General features: G+C 34.6%; 3 protein-coding genes and 1 non-coding gene across 5 annotated transcripts; 1 reads left to right on the top strand and 3 right to left on the bottom strand.

The window, feature by feature from the left end:
* Nucleotides 1–685: 685 nt before the first annotated feature.
* On the bottom strand, nucleotides 686–4,333 carry LOC102620401 (uncharacterized). Its single transcript, XM_006489467.3, has 6 exons — nucleotides 3,746–4,333; nucleotides 3,024–3,189; nucleotides 2,382–2,558; nucleotides 2,191–2,274; nucleotides 1,695–1,776; nucleotides 686–1,586 (listed from the first exon to the last, which is right to left on the bottom strand). Exons 1-6 carry the CDS (start codon nucleotides 4,105–4,107, stop codon nucleotides 1,153–1,155), a joined length of 1,305 nt encoding a protein of 434 aa, XP_006489530.2. The 5' UTR covers nucleotides 4,108–4,333; the 3' UTR covers nucleotides 686–1,152.
* Nucleotides 4,334–7,538: 3,205 nt separating this feature from the next.
* On the bottom strand, nucleotides 7,539–7,670 carry MIR166G (microRNA MIR166g). Its single transcript, NR_161496.1, is given in 1 exon segment — nucleotides 7,539–7,670. It is a non-coding gene; the product is annotated as a microRNA MIR166g (primary transcript).
* A 1,553-nt stretch (nucleotides 7,671–9,223) lies between these two features.
* Nucleotides 9,224–13,559, bottom strand: LOC102620677 (protein WVD2-like 3). Of its 2 annotated transcripts, none has more exons than XM_025102854.2 (7): nucleotides 13,427–13,559; nucleotides 10,899–11,487; nucleotides 10,639–10,721; nucleotides 10,419–10,512; nucleotides 10,255–10,326; nucleotides 9,970–10,080; nucleotides 9,224–9,752 (listed from the first exon to the last, which is right to left on the bottom strand). In XM_025102854.2, the coding sequence occupies exons 2-7, from the start codon at nucleotides 11,481–11,483 to the stop codon at nucleotides 9,453–9,455; spliced, it is 1,245 nt and encodes a 414-aa protein (XP_024958622.2). In that variant the 5' UTR covers nucleotides 11,484–11,487; nucleotides 13,427–13,559; the 3' UTR covers nucleotides 9,224–9,452. The 2 variants fall into 2 exon arrangements, with proteins under 2 accessions (XP_024958622.2, XP_006489531.2); XM_006489468.4 differs by having other exon boundaries at nucleotides 10,947–11,487.
* A 3,574-nt stretch (nucleotides 13,560–17,133) lies between these two features.
* Nucleotides 17,134–19,962, top strand: LOC112495621 (uncharacterized protein At2g34160-like). Its single transcript, XM_025092265.2, has 5 exons — nucleotides 17,134–17,644; nucleotides 18,556–18,604; nucleotides 19,136–19,198; nucleotides 19,284–19,348; nucleotides 19,459–19,962. The coding sequence occupies exons 1-5, from the start codon at nucleotides 17,369–17,371 to the stop codon at nucleotides 19,552–19,554; spliced, it is 549 nt and encodes a 182-aa protein (XP_024948033.2). The 5' UTR covers nucleotides 17,134–17,368; the 3' UTR covers nucleotides 19,555–19,962.
* Nucleotides 19,963–21,085: the final 1,123 nt, after the last annotated feature.

Below are 21,085 nucleotides of genomic sequence, written 5' to 3'. Positions count from 1 at the left end.
CATGAGTCTAGAAAAACTTATGAAAAATAGTGACAATTGTCTTTGGCGGCGATATGTGATCTTAGATAAAGGGAAGTATTTTGAAGGTGCAAATTCAGAGATTACATGTATGTCACCGAATAAAAATTAGTGAGGGTTGATGGGTGGTCACAATCAGCATATTTAACAGACACGAAGATAGAGTGAATATTGATATTTGTACCAACAGCATCACATGATTGCCTTCTGAGGTTGTAGGGAGGCCAATGAAGGACTATCTCTACAGCGATATCATAGCATAAAACCACAAGGGAAAAAGAGACATTCTAGGAGACAACGTTATATTCTCCAGACGGGTCTTCATCTTGATCTAGTGAAAATTGTTACTCCTGGACAATAAATGTCAAAGCTTGAGATAAATGCGGCTCTACATGTTCCCTTTGCTTGCCACAGAAGCAACAAACATGGTTGACAAATTTTACGCTCGCACGAGCCTCCAACGCATGCACATCACCTGAGGCAGGTTAATGCGGGGGTATTATCTTTGGAATATTTGAAATAAATTTTGCCCTGTTTAGTATTGAGATTGAGATGTTGTAATTTTTAAGTCATTTCTGTTGTTAAAAAAATATTAACTATAAAACAAAAATAGAAATTAGGAATGTGTAATAAATATAACTTTTAAATGATAATTTTCACAAAAATATTGAAGAAAATAAGTTTCTCATTATACAAATACAAGTGTAACAACAAATCAACTTACCTTTTGAAACTTCATCAATAAGTGTTTACCAAATATTTTAATTAAAAACTCTGGAGGCAACCAACCAGCCTCTGAGTAGTTTAACTACAAAGCACACATGAACCACCAAATAACCTAATCCTTAACTGGTGATCATAAAAGTTAACCGGTGTGGGCTAAAACAAAAATATATCTTGTTTTCAGACGTAAAATTATATAGCTCTCCACATTCACTATGCAATGAAGAATACAGAAAGTTTTGAAGGAGGAAAAGAAAGGCCTAAGTTCGACACTTGACACCTCTATTTAAAAAATATTGATATATATCAAATCATCGATCGAGTAATTGATTGATGTGCGCTGTTTTGTGAAAATTTTAAAGATTCCCGAAAGTGAAAAAGACAAATAAGACACATTTTATCTCAAAAATCTCACCGCCTGGCAATTCTCCGCCCAGCTCCAAGCAACAATGCCTTCCCAATTGCACCTGAATGAAGTGCACAAACTACAGCAACAGTTCCACCAATAACTATCCATTTCCAGTCTATGCCATGATCTTTCTGATATTTAGGGTTGGCCACTTGCCCTTTTTCTTCTTCACTAGAAACTGGATCCAGAGATTCCATGCTTTCATTGACAGAAATTTTTGTTGTGATGCTTGCCATCAGTGCCCTTCCAGGTGATGATGAATCTGATTTCCTAGCATTCTGATATGCTTTCATGCCGGAGTTTAATTTCTTGACACCGCCCCACATACCATGCCGGATGGCCAACTTCGCAACATCTTTTGGGATCCCCATTTCTTCGTAATGGATAAGATTAACCTCACATGCAGAAAGCTGCCCATCTCCTTTAAGGGATTCCACTGCATTCATGTTTCATACAAAGGCAACGAAGGGGCATCAGCAAATCAAAATTTAAATATTTTTCTGCTGCAATTTAGTGAAACTCAATTGGATAACCGAATACTCACCAGCCCTGATAACCCAACTTGAAAAATAGTGCTCCACACGTCTTGGCTTGTCACGCTTAGGCAAAGCCGGATATGGCACACCCTGCAGTATTATATAACTCAAAACAACAATATTCATGGTCAACGTGATGAAATGCAATGAAATACTGATTACTAACAATATAAAGATCCTATTGAGTCTTCCATACTACAACATGGATTGATGCAAACAAAATGTGCAACAACACCTTGTTGTTAACAATAGAATAATGTAAATTCCAGTGAAATAATGAATGCAGACAGGAGCATAGGGGGTCTTGCAAACATTTTAAGCAAAACCAATTACCAGAATGCAAATTTAATTTTCACAATCAGTTTCAGAAAGAACAGCACATGAACAATTAAGATTCTGATAATAATTTATCGAACAAGGAATCCAAAAATAATAACAATCAACTGCACTTATGTACTGGGTCTCAAAGACAAGAAGTTGGATTTCTAAGCTCTAAACCTGTACCTTTGTCACACAATAATAATTCTTTCCTGCCTCCCATATTCTTCGACCAATAATATACTCTCGATCGCTGCAGAAGAAAGGAAACTGCAAATACGAAGAAATAAAGGCATCAATCAATCTGGTAGTTGAACAAGAAAGCAGCATTACAAAACTCAGACATCAGACAAACAAGAAATTTTTTTTCCACAAACCTTTTTTATCCACTGAACAATCATTGTCCCAGTATGAGGACACTCCTCCAACGTTTTAACATATGCAAGCATATGATCCCATTTTCGTCGAAACTCATCATCCCAGAAAAAATCTCTAACCAATTCTGGAGTTGCACCCTCAAACACAGTTCTAGTTCGATAAACAGCAGGCCCTGTCTGATAGACAAAATCATTATCAACTACTAGCGCACAATACTTGAGATCACCATCAAGTAGTTATACATGATTGTTAAAAAACTGAGTGAATAAGATGCACAATCACGTGCACAAAATATATCTCCACTGAAAGAGAAAGGAATGCAGGCCCATTATACGATGGCTTTGAATCCAACAATTAAATAGCTGAAACTAATTCTAATAGCAATAACATTTGTTTTTCCTGTGAACTAAGTTCCAAAACGTGATCACAAACCCAATTGGGAAAATGGTTATGTAATTATTCCAAGTATTTAGGATATCTAATCTAGCATTAATCACACCTCACCAAATATGCTCATTTATGGATAAACAATGACACTAATTTGTCCAGAAGATACATTGTTTAGCAGTAATTCTAAAAAGCATTTTTTCAGCAGATGCAGCAGATGAACGGCAGAAAGTATTAAGCAAATGACAACCTACCTCGGGCTCAGAGCGCCAAGCCTGGTAAGTCATGTTTGGGGTGGACTTCTCCATCAAAGTTTGCCATTCAATCTCTCCATCCTTCCTTTCAAGCAGCTGCAATAGGTGCTCTAAATCATTCTCAGTGACAACATGCTGCTCTTTCTCTGCAGTTCTGGCACCAGGGCTGCAAAAAAGAGAACTCTCATAACTTAATTCATCCATGAACAGAGATGACATAATCTAGCGGTAATGAAACAATGTAGTCATGTTTACAGCAACATGATAATAACAAGGATGATAAAATGTCTGAAACACAAGTAGCTGCAACCCGAACATATCTTGTACACAAGACATGAGCAACATTATTCTCATTCCTCCATTCAAATTGCATGAATATTTATCCCAAAATCCCATAGTCCCCATAATAATAAACAAACCTGCTGGTGGGCGCACGTGTAACTAGTCTGCAATCCTACTTACATTTTGAGAAATGGGAACTCTGTTATCGTAATCAAGAGTACCCAGCACATGTTTCATCCCTACTAGTTTCCTATATCTAAAATTACACAAAAATAACAGCTGCCAGCATTAACATTCATATGATTTTCATGAACATTATTAGGTCACAAATTTTAACCCCACAAAATAATAACAACAACAATAATAATAATTAAATTTTCATTAACTAATCAAACCTCAACTAAATCCAAAAATATAAAAACTATAAACTCAACACTCACCTAGCATCACCATCGACTCCTTCACCAGCAGCAGCCGCTGAAGCGGCATCCGATTTCGCGCCTTTTCCTTTGAAATTGTTCCAAAGCACGCGGCAAGCCGAGAAAGCCGACAGAGCCGTGAAAGCGAGCCAGAGCCGCCGAGCGCCGAAGCCAGGCGGCGCGGCGGTCCATATAAATCTGAACTTGCTCCGGAGGCCAAGGAAGACCAATCCGGTCCATCTCGGCCGCCACGACCAGCCGATCACGAGACCGATCATCACGGCCAGCCAAATCGGAACTGCACATAGCAAAATGTCGACTAATGTTTCGGTAATCGAAGGTCTCTTCAAAAACTCCATCATCTCGAATAAAACCTCGTCCATTTTGAAATTTTCTTTCTCCAGAAAATTTCAAATTTTCCTTCTCCAGAAAATTTCAAATTTTCCGAGAAAGTGTTAGATTTTCCGACACAAGGTGCTCACATTGACTTTTCGCCTCGGCAGATCTACAGAGAGAGAGAGATCAAAGTGGGAGGTATGTAGAGAGAGAAAGTTGCTAGCTGTTGATTTTGACATTACAAATTATGACGTGGCAGTGTCGAGACCACTGATGGTGGTTGGGTTCGGCGTGCGGAGTTTAGGCAACGTGGGGAATAGACTAAGGAGAGGAGAAAAACTGTGTCGTTTGGCTAGGAGGTGTATTGCACGCGAGAAGGGAGCGTGAAGATACGGTTTTTAATGATTTGTCAAGTAAAGAAGTTCAGGATGATGCTGAGTGCTGTAACAGACATTCGGCCCCTGGTCGGATGGGACCCGACACGCTGCAGCTGGAGTTGGTTTAGTAATTGAATTTCCAATCATATTCTGCCACGTACACTTTTATACTAATGGTTCAAGTCGACAATGATTTTGTAACAATCTTTCTTAGATTGGGCTTAAGCCCATGGGTTTTTTTAATTTCAACCAAAATTTAAAAGTGTAGCTAAACGCTAGTGAGGACTTGTCATCATATAATATCTAATTATTTAACGAGACTACAAATTAAATATAAAGATGTCTAACTATTATCTGGCCTATCTTCAAAAAGAAAATTATTATTTGATCTCTACCCAGTATTATAATCAATTTATCATGAATTTTATTTTCCTTTTTATGTCTATACCACAATCAATTTATCGTAGTTTGAAGGTTTACGTGATATGAAAAGTTTATTTAAGCTGAAGACCCACACCCACCATTTTTCAGTTAAGTGGCTGATTCTTTTTCTTCTTTTATATTCTTAAAGATTTGAGGTAGAAATATTGGGTCCTCTATATATATCGTATATGTTGATCTTCATTCAAATATTTGAAACTTGAAAGTATTTCTAATCTAATCCATATTGTACTATCAATCATTTTACCAATTTGTGATTAGATTGTAAAATAATTGAAAAATGAAGTCCTGGTTCAAGTTTCTCTCAAATACTCTCCGTATATACACATTCATTCATTCAACAGATTCTTATAATAGGTAATTATCAACTAATCATGTGAACTAAATACACGCATAACAAGAATTTAGTCAATGAAAATAAGTGTCCATTTATTTTTTCAAAATTAGATATACCCTACACCTTGATATTAACATTAGTATCATACAATAAAAAATATTGTTGTTGTTGTTGTTGTTATTTTGAGAAGACATTATTGCTATTATTATTTCAAGAAATGAAAGAAATGTTTTGGGGGTGTTACACATGACCCCTTTCTCTCTTTTAAAAGTGTTCTTTTTTTTCCAGGCAAATTTTTAAATCTGCAGTGTTGAATGCTTTTTAGAATTTTCAAATGGTCAAGTCTCAAAAAAGCACCTTGAAAAAGCATTGGAGAGCCAATGCACATTCTCTCGACTAACTATTTTGGAGAAAATTTCAAGACGACTCTTTATCGAGCATAGGAATTACTTTTTTGTCATACGTACTCAAGATGTCTCTCTTCTCTTTTGACCCATCCGGCGATCTAGGCATGGCAAGTACATGACACACGAATTTATATTGATGCAATAATTTACGTAAATTATGATCTCATTGCCTATGATTAACGTACGGATAAATCATGGTCACTAAAAGGCTAAAGGTAGATTCGTCTAAGTTGCCTCGTTGTTATTTGCAACAAAATTTGTAGCACCCAGATTCCCTTGAATTGTGATGATGTAGGATCCTAACTTTGATTGTTGTGATGTCATAAATTAGAATAAGCAAATTACAAATATTTTATGCTTTTGGTCAAACGATGTCACATGCAAAAACTAACTAAAGTCTCAAAGCAAAAGAAAGAAAAATAAATAAAAATGATTATATATCTATGTGTTTGTGTGTGTATATGCACTATACCGGCACATGCATAGAAACAAAAATGATCCTTTCATCAATGCAAGAAGTTCCAAGAACATGCATGAACAATACATATCAAGCAAGACTCCAGCTGGAGGCATTGAAATTGGCTGCCTCTCTTTGTAAATTTCCATTGCTTTAATTCTCCATCTTTCCATTAGTATTTGATTTGGTTTTGTGGTTGCAACGAGCTATATATGCTCATTTTTCAATGGCTGTTGACTCCTAACAATGTATTTTTACTTATTTCAAACTTTGCGCTTCTAAGTTCTGAATTCTAATAATAGAAATATAGATTTTATGTCCATTTGATGGTGTTCAAAATAAGCATGGGATACTTGAATATTGTTAGATGATCAAATTTTCTTGATTTTGCTATTTGCTTTTTATTATTTGTTATTTATATGTTAAAAAATTTTAGTTGAAATGTTTGTTGTTCGAAGTAGTGTCGGCTTTTAATTTCAGGCACATATTAATTTGTGACCCACGTTAGGTAGAATATGACCCACATTTGCGACCTACATGTTTCTTAAAAAGTGAAGAATTGGCAAAGAATAAGGGGCTCTGGTCATGATGGCAGTCTTATGGAGACAAATAAAAGGAGTGAATTCAAAGCTCAATTTAATTTGATGGGGTACTACTGCTGCTGCTTCTCTCATCTCATGTAACAACTAAAGTGAAAGTTCTCAGCTTATATTCTTTGCAACTCCCCACAAGCAAAGCTAATTTGGCTAAAATTTCAACTGCAAAAAGATTGACAAAACTTTATTTTTTGTCATTTTTTTCTCCTTTTGGTCAGATTTTCACGCGAAAACCTCATTTCTCGTCATCACCGAATTTGGTTTAACCACCCAAAAAAGAAAAAAAATCAAGCACGAATAAACCCAGGTAGTGCCATACTCCAAGATCAAAATGTTCTGCAATGGGTTATTTCTAAGTTTCAATATTTCTTCTTAAATCCTACGAGTAGAAATATCATACTTGTAGCAATGCCAATCCGTACTTCTCAGGATAATTAGGTAGATTGAAGAATCTTTTGCAGGCGATTTAATTTCTTGGAAACTTAGCATGTAATTTTACTTCCATTATGACTTGCTTAATATTCATATACATATATATTAGGATTCTGTTCATATGAAGGCGATATCGCCTTATTTGCAACATGCTTGATGTGATCAGAGAACCAAAATGCAGATTATGGACAACAAGAAAAAGTCATTTTGCTATGAATCTGCTCGAAGTAGAGATCAAATATAACATATATCATACATTGTACCTGCTTGGATTGTCATCGGCGTCTCCCAAGAAATGCCATTTCCTCTATTTGGCATATACGTATCCATATGCGATCTTCCAGGAGTGCTCTCACGCAGCTGCATATAAAAGAAAACACAGTTAGCTAAGTTGACCTGAGAAAGAAGATGACTGATTGTTGTGTTCATGCAATTGAATGGTAAAACACACCTTGTTGGGGGGAATGAAGCCTGGTCCGAGATCATTCAGATGATTTTCTATTCTTCAAATGAAAGGTCTCGAACCAGACAGCATTCCCCTCAACTATGAGAGAAAGAAAGATTTATACAACTGCTTTGGTATCATTGATTTGCCAATGCATTGTTTTTGAATGGCCCTTTATATGTGTGAATGTGAGAGGATGAGTTAAGAGTATCATTTTGTGGGTCACATGACATATTGCCCCACTTTCTACATCTTGCTTTACACAAGCAAGACTTCAAACCAATTTAGCCTTGGATTTGCATGACTGTATGTGTGCATATATACTTGCCATAATCCAATACGGGATGGGGGTCATAATAATGCAACAAGAATCTAATTTTCTTTTGTTTGTTGCATCCAGATCGATGCCATCACAACCTTAGTGCTAAAAGAAAAAATGATTTGAAAACTTGTAGTTTGGTGGAGGAAGTCTAGACAACAAATGGGTTGAAATTAGATATGAGAAGTTTGGGTGCAATTCTGGGAGGAAAAAGCAAGAGCTTCATTTAGCAATCAAAGGAGGACACGTGGCATTGTATTGCCCGTCTGATGAAGTAATCTTTATGAAGATTTATAAAATTATTTGTTTACTTGATTATCAGTAAACAGTGATTTAAAGAAATGGAATACCTCTATTCCATGATGATATTGTTTAAAGGATGTCTCTTTTTGTTTCCCACTTAAGGAAAAAGGTTAGATTAGAGGTTAGACAAAGCTCATCAATGAGGCCATACCACAAATGCTCTGATTCTTGGCTTAAATGGAAAGATATACAGCTTGGCCTGTTACTGCTTTTTCAAGATCAAGATTGAGTTAAAGCAATGGCAATTTGGCACAGCCAAGATTATATGTGGTATTTGAAATTTTTGACTTACTGCTAAAGCAATTTACTCAAGACTTCTGCCAGAGGCAGTTAGCTATGTAAAAGTGCTTTTAATAAAAAGACTTTTAATAAACGGACGCTTTAGCTTCATTAGGTATTATGGTAATGTAATTTTTAGACCACAACACTTCCGAAATAACAATACAATAGAGTTAATATCACCTAAATTTTCAGAATACAATTGCTAGACAACAATATCAAACATAGCATTAATTTATCCAAGTATGGAAAGAACTGTGTGAAAATAGAAAATCAGGATTCGACACGCACTGAAAATTCAAGAGCTTAAATTGGAACCAATACAAAGCCAGAGCGCTTTTGACTAAGCAATCTTGTTTCCACAAATGGGGCATATCCTGCTAAAAAAGTCATCTTTTGTTTAACCACAAACAATTCAGCCATTAAGTTCTTTACCCTCTACTTACTTTTTTCTTTTGCTTTAAGAGCTTTTCATTATGAAGCTAAACATAACTCCTCAAAACAGTGATTTCCAGTCCTGTAAAAAGTCCTATAAAGCACAATCTCCACCAAAATCATCAACAATTACTGGGTCCATTTTGCCTCTAACTTTAATCTCTCTTTGTGGATAAAGGAAGCAACCATCACTTCTCACACACTACCATAAAGGCAAACTATTAAGAACACAATCTTCATTGAATTCAAACATTTCAGTACTAACATTACAAGTTCTTTTTTGTACAAAATGCTGCAAATGTAGTTCAGTAGATCATTTGAAGATGAGCAAAAGATAAACAAACTTCCATCTGAATTAAACAAATGAACAAAGGTTATTACAAAATGGGGACATTTATATAAGTTACAGAAAATTTACACTTCATAATTACACAAACATTGCAACAAGTCCTTGCAAATTTAAAACAACAAAATGCACATTATTCAGAACAGTCACAGGAAAACAAGAGAAATGAACACCTTTTCCTCTTTAAATTAATAAATTAGAGTGCTGCTCACCAGAAATCAGGGTTGGAAGACAACACCAATTTCTGAATTACTATGAACATTTACCTTGGGGGCCATTATATCTTCTGCTAGTTTAGGATTGTCTTGGAGTTTGCAAATGACATGACCATTTGGGATGTTGCTTGGATCCTTTTTGTCAGTGGAAAAAAGGGTGGTGTCTTCTCTGTAATTACCTAGACTTTGACGATTTCCCGTGCGAGAAGTTCCCTTCACTTGGTCTCCTTGATTCAAACTGGCTGCATCACTACAGCTCTTCCTTCGGCCCAGCTTTGGTGATTTTGCACGAGTGGGTGGCATCTGGTATCCATTAAAAGCAACAAAATCTAAGCAGATAAATTTGAAAGAAATTTCTAACAGGCGAACCATACACTACTCTTTTTCTATTTCCTTCAATACAAAATTAAACACAATTTTTTGGCAATTTTGAGGACACAGCAGTTTCATAGCACCTCAATATTGCGAAGTTCAAACATGATGGAAATTGGAAAAGGAATAAATCAAATCCATGCCGTACCTTTTTGAGTTCAACTTTTGGTGGTGGTCCGTCATGGTAGAAGCTTGGCATTGGGCTCGCCTTAAATGTTAAACTCTTTCTCAATTGCTTGATAGCTGCTTCTGTCTCTTCCTAGAATATTAAGATTTATGAGGACAAAACAACAACATGGGTTAGAGAATTATCTGACACAACAGACAAATATGAACTGAATAAGACTAATCTAAAACATGATTAATTTCCATCGACAATCATGACAAAGAGATATTTGTAATTATCCTTGGGTGTCTACATTGAGAGCTATACCTTAGTCCTGGCTTCACTTTGGCTCTTCTCAGCTTCCAGAGCTTGGTGTTTCTCCTCTAGTTTTGAATAAAACTAAAAGTGGTAACATAATAGGTACAGAGATTCAGACCAAATTACATATGAAAAATCAAAAAATAATTCAGATGAAATAGATTGATGAGTACCTCCTTCCGTTTCTCTGCACGTTCAGTGCATCTAAATGTAGGAGCTGCTGCAACAATGATCCTGGACTTCACAGTCCGCACTGATGCGGCAGTGCTAGGGATGGTCAAGAGATAACATCAATTTTGAACAGAGAGAGTGAGGTGGCAACAATAAATAAATAAATAAGAAAGCATAGGGAAATGACAAATCAAGCTAAAGTTGCTGGGGGCAAGAGGATACGAGGAAGCAACAGAACAAGAGTCTTCCTCATCAGGAAGCTTCTTGTTATTGGGTTGCAATGGCTTCCTTGGAACCAGAGGTGGCTGCAACCAATCAGACAGAAGTTCATAGGTCAGCTAAGAAAATTCCTCATCCTGAATTTCAATATTATGATTTCCAAATAGAGTATCACATTCCAACCTAAAGATAACTTTTTTTATAATTCAAGCTACTCACTATGCTACTATGACATTCACCTTTTTGCAACATTCTAAATTTACCTTAACTGGGAAAAATATTGGGAATCTAGATTCAGTTGCTGAAGCTACCTGATTCTGCTTTTTACTGTTCAGATGTCGCAGACTATTTGTATTAGATGATTTATTCACACTCTTCAGCTCAGCTGCAGTAGGTCGGGTTCCATTTGAAGCACGCTTTTCAGTTGCTAGGGAAAATGGCTGTGGAATGGTGTGTTTTGTTCGAACATTTCCAGCAGTGGCTTTTGACGCATGCTTCACAACTAAATGTGACTTATTATTTTCCTTTGTTTTTACATCTTCTGGTTTGGTCTTCTCTGCAGGCAAGCCAGCCTCAGGCATTGAACTTACTACATTCTGTTCTTCCTTACCCTTCTCGACCTCAATTGAGGTCTCTGAGGTACACTCCTTCACTTCATATTCTTTTACTTCAGTGCTTTCTACCAAACTTTGGAGTTGAGGATCCCCATCAAAATGTTCAAATGGCCCCGCAACATCATGATGATTGGGAATTGTTTCATGATCAGAATCATGGGAGACACCATTTGAATAAACTATGACACAATCGGCTTCTTTATCCATACAAACATCAGTAACTTCTATCCCCATTTCACTGCAACAGAGAAATATGAATATCAAAATCACACTATCTTTTGATATTCATCAGGTGCGACAAATAATCTATGCACAAATGTATAGTAACATTCTCTCTAGTCATGGCATTGTTCGGTGGCCAAAATCATGCAAACACAAGACAAACTCTTCTTTGGAGGCAAAATAGCGAAACTGAAATTTTCTCTCAATCATTATTACAACAATGCAGCCTTTGATAAAATCCTAAACTACTTTAGATTGTAGAATCAAATGCACAAAGCAAGAGTGAACCAGATGCTATACCGGAAGATAAGCAAATAATTGGAGTACACTTCATTACATTTCAGTTTATGCAAAAGAAGAAGAACCCTTAATAACGGAGTCTATCCTAAGGGCTCAATTAAGCCCTTTTACAACCTGCACACACCTAAAATGAACAAGAACCAGGAATCCACATCGCTCATTTCAGAAATCCAATTACTAAACATACAGACAGAGCATGCTTGTTATAAGATAGTAAGGTAAGATTCAGCACAATCAATAAATAGTACATCCGTTAAGAATGGAAAATAATCAAGATTATGAGTTTAATATGCTTGCTTAAATTTTGTATTCATGTAAGGGTTCAAAAACTCAATAAATCAACAAATTACAAAACCTAAAACTAAGGGAGAACCAATGAGGTTTTCTTAGCACCGTGATTACTAAAATGAAGCCTGAAGCAGCATGTGTTCTCAACCAAGTTTTATGAGTGGGTCTGTCAGCAACTAATATCCTATGTCATCCGCTAAATACTTTCTCTTTTCCAGGACAACACTCGATAACAACATTTACATGACCAATAAGCAAATAAAACTCATTTTAAGGACAACTAGACATATGTATGATTTTTCTGAATAAATAGAGACCAGTTGCACTGATGAAATATTAAAGATTGAGTGGGATAAAGAAATCAGGAGAAGAGAAAATATTTAAAAGAAGCAACCGCCTTGGCTTTGTCAAACAGTTTGTTTATTGTGTAAGAAAAAGTAGCACCAAACAGAATCATTTGCCTTCCAACCACTGGATGGTCAAGACACCTAAAAGGAGAATTAGAACTAAAGAATGCTAAGAGAAGTGGGTGTGCTTAGTATGAAAATTATGACAAAAGTCCACCTAAACAACACAATTATACTCAATAAAGCATTAACCAAACTACGTGGGGACATAGAGAGACTAAGTCAAAATAATAAGAGCACAATTTTAAGTTCAGCTAAGAAAATAAAAAACACAACTAAAATGAAAGTATAAGAAAAACAACTTTCCAATTTCCAAACATGGGTAATTTGGCATAAGAAATGAAAACAACATTCCTGCAGATATTTCTATCAATTACAGAATGGATTCTAATTAAAACCAAATATCTCTAGTCAATTACTGAGGAATCATAAATGCATTGTCTGTTCAAACCTCATTAAATTATTCATACATAAGATTAAATTTAAAAAAGGAAGGACATTAATGTCAGCTAACGAAATAGTCAATCCAGCTGAGACCCAGGAAATATTTACTCACAGAAATGAAGAAAACAATTGAAAAACCAAAACTTGAACCTTACCATTTTGTTTTCATTTCAATACAAACAAAAATCTATTGTCAAACTTAAACTTGACCTCAACTAAGCTAAAACACTTAAAAAGTTTTAACTTTTTTTTTTTCAATTTCTTCACATTTCTTAAAAAAAAAAAAAAGACAAACACACATTATAAAGTGAAAAATGAATCACAAAACAAATCCAAGAAGCCAGCAAGCACTAAACAAGAAGCAAAAAACAACATTTACAGATCGGATGACAAACTAATAACGAATGCAGTATCAAAATTCAAAGCTACATTACATGTGCATGCATGCAAAAGTGATAAACAGATCGAGAGGCAAAGCAAGAACAAAGAGAGTGGCAAAAATAGAAAATTACTCACAGTTATGGTCCGATCTGTGAAGAACCGGAAGTGGGTTTTTATGTGTTTGTGTTCGAGCGTTTGTTTTAGTTTGCTGTTTCTTCTGTTGCTTGCTCTATAATTTTATACAAGTGTGTGTGTGTCGTCGGTGATAACGGCGTTAACTAACGCAATTATTTGAGATTTTGAAAATTGGAAAATTTTTTAATCTTACCATAAGATTTTCTTTGCTTTTTTCCTTAAACCCACCAAATTTGGTTTTCTGCTCAATTAAGGTGGCCAATGTGATACACCTTTTATTTTCAATATTTGGCAAGAAATTAAGAACCATACTTTATTTTTAAAAATTGCTATCATCATAAATGCCCTTACCACTCATCTGTATACGGATTTGAATATTCAGACCATTTCACTCAAAATTAGAAATAAATACATATGAAATGCACCGATTGTTTAAACCATGTTATAATTAGACTAATTCAAAGGAAATTTATTAAAACTTGAGTTTTAAAGTTCTTTTATACGAATCCTAGATGATGACAATTTACTAAAATAAATAGATCCAAATTATTATTACATAATAAAATTCTACTCATTGAAATAAAGTAAAAAAAAAAAACAGCAGCCAACACTTAGACAAATGTTTAAAAAATAAAAATCATGGAAACAGTACAAAAAATAAGAAATAATTTAAACTTACAAAATGGCTACCAAAGAAATAGAGTTTTCTACTTAACGTTTGAACCACATAGTTAGTATAGCTATACTGTATAAGATTAGATTCATTTTATTGCAAGTTTGGAAATTGTATATTATATGTCTTAAAAGAGCGCAGGTAACTCAACCTATAACTCAACATACGACTCCTAAAATGTACCTATCCTACATAACAATCTTCCATCATGAAGCATAAACTTCAATTAATTCTTGAAGACGTATACACATTAATTGACTTACATAAATTTTATTTAAAAGAAAAAAAACCCACAATTGGGACATGTTATTGAGTATTCGAATTAACTGTAATTTGTTTTAAGAAACTTGTAATTAAACATGAATAATTAGATAATTAATTTTTTAGGAGACCCTTGAGTTTTGGATAAGCCCGTGTAATCTTACATCATCATTGTTCTTGAAAATTTTGCTCTAACATATACAAAATTTTTGCTATGGCTACAAACTCATGTTCGGCTTGAAATAGGCAAACAAAATGTGATTGATAAGGTTTTATCATATGTCATGTCCTAATCTCACTTTGTCCCTAGAAGTAAACAATTGCTCCATCAAATTATTTTAATCAACTTTATTTTTTTCTTTAAAAAAGAATTATGAACATAATTTTGGAGATTAGTTGTGATGTTAAAGCATTATAATAGGAAAGTGTCAATTTATTTTAGAAGATTAAATATTCATGTCGTAACCAAAAAGCAAAAAAGTAAATAAAGAGAGAAGATGTCCCATCTTTGATTATTCCGGCTTAACCCTTTTGATAAAGCCCTAACACCCTCTCATTTGAAATTTAAAACATACTGCCCCCTTTTTCCCAATATATATTTTAATTACCCAATTATACCCAAGCCTATTTTCTTAATTGACATCATGTGCCCTCACCTAAATAAAGTTTGGTGAGTTGAGTTCTAGCTAGCTAGAATTTGACAACCAAAAGTTGTCTTGTCCCATTTGAACTAGTTCTTGTTATAACAACTACATCTCCTTGTTTTCATTTGCATGGTTTAGTTGTTGCAATTTTTATCCATTATTCAATGCAACTAATCCATGATCAAAGTGACCAAATTGGTGGAGATTCCCATTGCGAGGAACAATCTCTCTTTTCTTATTTTATCGACTTCTATCAAAACTCTTGTATGTGTTCATTTTTTCTATAAAGTTTCCATTGCTAACCAATCTCTTTGTCACAATGATATTATTTCGTTCTCACCAATTGCTAAATGATCAATTAACATGATTTGAATACTCCTCATGTATACTGAAACCACTGCAAATTGTCATAAAATAGCCACCAATTTAAAGCATCTTCATTACTATGGTGAATAAGTAGAAGTTTCTTGTAAACTAATTTAAGGGCAAATTCAGATAGAGATTAATTAATAGATAAAGATTGACAAAGACAAAGTAAGTCCGTAGGTTTATTATTCTGTAATGTACAATTAGGTTATATAAAAATGAATATGAGCTAAGAGTTGTAAGGTGGAGAGTCGTGAGTGGAGTAAAAGGAAAGGTACCATTTAGGGCATAAATTAAAATGAATTTCAATATTCATAAATATTATATATATAGAGAGAGTCATTTTCTAATACGGTCACTTTCGTATATATATTTTTATTCATGCAAATAAGTTTTTAAGCCATACAACTTAACAAAATTAATTTTTAATATTATTAAATCATAAGATTTTATAATACATTAAAAATTAATTTTACTAAACGACATGATTTAGCAATATATTCGTATAAAAAAAAAAGTACCACCAGGCACACTTGAGATATGAGAATGATATATTGAACCTGCATCTCTCTCTATAGCCACCCGAATCACAGCCTTTTAATCTTCAATTTCAAGCGCATGATTTTAGTGATTTGATCATCCAATGGGTCCCTTATCCAAATTGGTACCTGCCAACGGGCAACGGACATGATTGGTCACCACCATCATAATCATTATCTCTTTCTTCTTTGCTTCATTAGACCCACAAATTAATAATTTAAACGAAGCGTGATTAACACTGTTAATATGGTAGCAAGCAAGCACATCAACCTCACACGTGTACCTTTGTCTTTATCTCCCACCAATCATTGGATTGGGTGGAAGTGGAATGCTAACTCATCCGTGCATTAAAATTTTTGAGAAGAATCAACGGTCGGTGTATGCCCTTTTTTGGTGACGAAATGGGCCCCGCTTTGTAAAAGAGAATCTATAGCGACCAGAGCGAACTATGAAAAAATAATACAATAAAATTATTATTTTTTTCTCCGTTTGGTCAAGAAAAAAAATGTGGAAAATTCCTTATACTAGATGATGGTGAATTTAATACTGGATCAAGATTTATTCTTGTTCACCTAATAAATCATTTCTACCCATGCTTCCTACAAACAACAACAATAATTATTTCCCAATTAAAGAAAATTCTTGATCCACATCTTTAAGCCCAAAAAACCTTTGGGCTTCTTTAACAATATGGCTCAATGAAATCCAAATGAGTAGAGCTTGCAACACCCCTCTAAAATCTTTATATCACCCTTTTTGAATTCATTTTCTAAAACACCCTCAGTAAAATTAATAAAATATAAATCATATATTAAAATTAACAATATTCTCATAAAATTTTGCCAAAAAAATTTCATTTAAATTGCATATAGTTCTTAAAATATTAAATTTATATTAAATTTTTTATTATATAATTTCTATTTTTATAACTCAAAAATCTTAAAATTTTCTAATGTTTAAATTAAAATTTAAAATATAAGTATAAATATAAATTATGAAATGAGGTGGGGGTAGAAAAATTTATATAAGTGTTTAATTGAATTTTTATTCAAAATAAAAAATTAGTTTATATTGGACTATTTAAGTAATTATAATTAAAAAATAGTTTTACGGGAAATTTTGAAGGGTGCCAAAGGTGCTACCCAAGCCAAAATTTGTGTAAAGCGATGGCAAAGTCGTAATTAAAAAAAAAGCTATTTACAGTTTCGCTAACAAGCCACTGGGTTCCGCCAAAAATAACTAACAGGATTTCGCATCCAACAAAAACCCACCACGTGTCAATCCGTTACGGAATCAGCACTTCCATATAAAACCGCGACTCCAGTCACAGCCCACACTCGCACGCAAGATCTCAACAAAATTTTCCCGCCATTTGCACACATTCTTTAGAGGGAGAAAGAGAGACCAGGCATCAATTCTAGAGAGAGAGAGAGAGAGAGAATTCTGATTCGTGCAACAATGGAGTCAAGCGTGACTGTTGCAAAGAGTTCTGAGTTCATCAAGGCAGAGGAATCCAAGAAAGAAAACAAAAACAGCGGCAGCAAAAACAAGAAAGTGGCAACTGTTGCAGCCGCGGTTGTTGATTCCGGCGATGGCAAGAATGCTACCACTACTGGTGGTGCTGGTGCCGAGTCTTCGTCTGTGATTAAGAAGACGAAGAAGAAGAAGGACAGCAACCGAATTCTTGTGTCTCACACAAAGAAACCCTTTGTTTTCTACCTCAATCTTGCTAAGGTAAAACTTTTTACTTTTCCTAGTTATTTGGTTATCTTGTTGAATATTAGGGATTAGTTTCTTTGTTTTGTTGGTTTCTTGCATGTGTTCTGTAATGGGTTTGATTCTTTTTTGTTGCTTATCAATTTTGCTTCGCAGAATGATAATGGTCTGTTTGGTTGCCCAGATAATTGAAGGGAAACGAATTGGGGTTTCTTATTGGATCTGTTATTTTTGTCTCCCTCTAGATTTGTTGGTTCAATTTTGATTTTTTTTTTCCTTTTAACTTATATCATAAATTTGATTTCTTGGATTCTATGGAGCCTTATTGGTCTTATACTTCCTTCATTGTTTCTTTGCTGGATCTTAGAATTTATTCTCACTGAATCTTGCTTTATGGTTTCTTTTGAATATTTTTCTTTGTATGTTGCTGATTCAAGTGATATTGGACTTCGAATCTGTTCAATTAAAAGTTCTTGTTCATTAATGGCTTAAAATCTTGAATTGGTTGGGTTCATAAGAGGGAAGTTTAGTGCATAATCTTTTCCTTAATTACTGTTTAATTTGCTGTGATACTCTACTTCAAATATATGGCCTTACTCAATGGTTCAAAATCCTCGTGATAAATCGTATTTGGTATCAACAGTTTCTTAACTCTGCATTTTATTTCATGGTTAAGAGTTTTATTCGGAACTAGCAAAGATAATCTGGTGCGTTAATGGTTTGGAGTCGGATTTTAAAACCTGATTTAGCATAGCTTCTGATTCAGCTAAATGAAAATGGTGGATATTAGAGGCATTGATTGATTACATGAATCTTTTGTGAACCCATTAATCCATATTCTTTAAATTTCATAATACTATGGCTCGTTATTCATCTGATGTTGCATTTTCTTTCTGAGATTTTTCGTAATCTTTTTAATGCCATTGCAGAGGTACATAAAGCAGTACAATGACATTGAGCTCACTGCCTTGGGAATGGGTACAACTTCTTATATCCATTTGCTCAGTTTTGCTTATTTCCTTTTCTGTTATTCTTCTTCTTTTGGTGCACATGATTTTCAATTCCTACTTCAAATTGTATCTAGTGGATAATTTATCTCATTGGTTTTTTGAATTATATTTTCAAACCATAGCTTGTGGGCAGAAAAAGAAATTGTTCTTTCAAATACTAGTATGATTTTGGTGATTATGACCTACACCATGCAATGATGATTTGATTTCACTAGAGTGTAAGTAATAACTAGAAATAAACTAGTTCGATTGATTGCATTGTTCATTTTGGAGATTATGACTGATTTTCGAATGAAAAATTAAGATCAGTGAGGTTAGCACAAGAAGCCTTATCTGTCAGCAACTTCTGTACAAGATAATAAATGTATCCTCCTTAAACTTGAAATGCAGACTCATGCTATTAGAGCACACCCAAAAGACAGTTCATTGCTATTATATCCTTCACCTTGGAACATATTGTATAACAATATGTGCTGACTTCTACAATTGCTTAATGCAGCTATTCCTACTGTTGTCACTATTGCTGAGGCTCTGAAACGTGATGGACTGGCAAGTAATAAAGGTAAGAGGTTAAAGCCATTTTATGTTAACATCTTTTATTGTTAGCGAATTAATTAGAATTACATATCTTTTGAAAAATGCAACAGAGGTAAAGATTTCTACTGTGAACTCCAAGAAGGACGATGAAGGCCGCTTCTTTCAGAAAGCTAAGGTTGGATTGTTTGCATTGGCAGCTGGCCTTTGTCGTTTTACTACTCACAATTTTAGTTACCTTTTACCAGAAACAGTGTCTTCTTATCTAACTTTTACACTGTCTCTCAGATTCAAATTGTGCTGGGAAAGGCTGAAAAACTTGAGAAAGCCGTTGTTGCCACCACTGCTCCAAAGGAGACTTCTGATACTGATATGAAGGCCTGAAGGGCAGTTAGATAAGAGCTTAATTTCCATAGTTTGCTGTTGCATATGTTTTTTCCTTAGTCTTACATTTGTCAATGAAAATATTTTTGAGATTAGAGGTAGTAGTTGTTTTTCCAGTTGATGTTGGAGCTGCTGCTAACATGACCATGTAATAAGGTTGGAGTAAAGACTTGTTTTGTAAGGGCAGATCTAGTGATACCTGGGCATCTTCCTGTATATGTCCTTTTTTCCTTTTTTTTTTGTTTTTCCATTTCTAGTGCACCTGAGATCAAAATGTTTTAGCAAAGTGCTTCTGTCCATGTTAAATGTTGTAACGTTTCAAATTGCTGCTGGGTTGAGAGAAATACAAATTCATTTTTCCCCTCTTCCTCTCTGTCTCAGCACATAAATCACCTCCACTTTAGGTCAGTTGATTTTGCAAATATAAATGTTCAAATTGCATCTTTAGCTGCAAGTGATGGCATCAATAAAACATATGTTTTGTTAGTATGCTAGAAGGAAAATGAAAAAGGCTGTTTGTTTTGCAAAAGCTTTTTCAGTGATATCAATATTAGCTCTGCCTATGCAGACATGTTCAAGAAGTTTGTGACAGACTGCAAGTTGAGAGAAGATTTCTTATCTGTTTGCCAATAGTTATCACTATGCTGTTTAATATTTATCATTCCATGTCAAGAGAAGCTTGAATTTTCCAAGATGAATAATTTCAATTAAGTATCACTTATTTTGATATTCACTCATCAATTTAATGAATGGATCTCCCTATCAAGTCTTATCCGAAATGAAATGCATAAAGTGAGTGCAATGGCACGAGAAAAGAAGAATGTACACTATATTTAAGTAGCTGTAGAGATGGCAAAACCCCGGGCCGGGTCCGGGTATTGCCATGACCGGACCCTGCCCGGATGCAACCGGTCCGGGTCCGGGTCCGGGCCGGGTTTTAATCCGGGTACCCGGATTTTATATTTTTTAATATTTTATGTGTATATATTTTTTATTTTTTGATAATTTTATAAGTTTTAAATTTATTTCAATAAAATTTGACATGAAAATATAAACTTTAAGTGTTTAAAACTTTATATATGTATAATAAATAAGTCAAATAAATATAAAATATTTAAAATAATATATATTTTATAATTTTTTTTAATAAAATCCGGGTTCCGGGTTTATCAAGTGATGTCCAAGACCGACCCGGCTTCATACCCGGGCCGGGTATTACCCGGCCCGCAACACCCGGGTACAGTCCGGGTCTGGACCGGGCGGGTATTTTTGCCACCTCTAAGTAGCTGGTTACAAAAATTACAAACAAATGATCAGCACAGGGATTAGAGGCATGTTTCTCTGCCTATGGCTGTACCCGAAAATGCTGCAGAGTCAGGAAATGCTACAAAGAAAGAGATATTTATAGTACAAATAAAGGAGAACAGTGAAGGTCACTTTGTTAAGAAAGCTGAGGTTAGATTGCTTGCATTTTGTAGAGTTCTCGTTTGTTTTACTTGTTGCAGATTTAGCTGATCAATTTCACTATTAA

This window comes from Citrus sinensis, chromosome 1, assembly GCF_022201045.2.
Source record: "Citrus sinensis cultivar Valencia sweet orange chromosome 1, DVS_A1.0, whole genome shotgun sequence".
NCBI classification, from domain to species: domain Eukaryota; kingdom Viridiplantae; phylum Streptophyta; class Magnoliopsida; order Sapindales; family Rutaceae; genus Citrus; species Citrus sinensis.
Note: the sequence above shows the minus strand (reverse complement) of the source record. Positions and strands in the feature narration are given on the sequence as shown.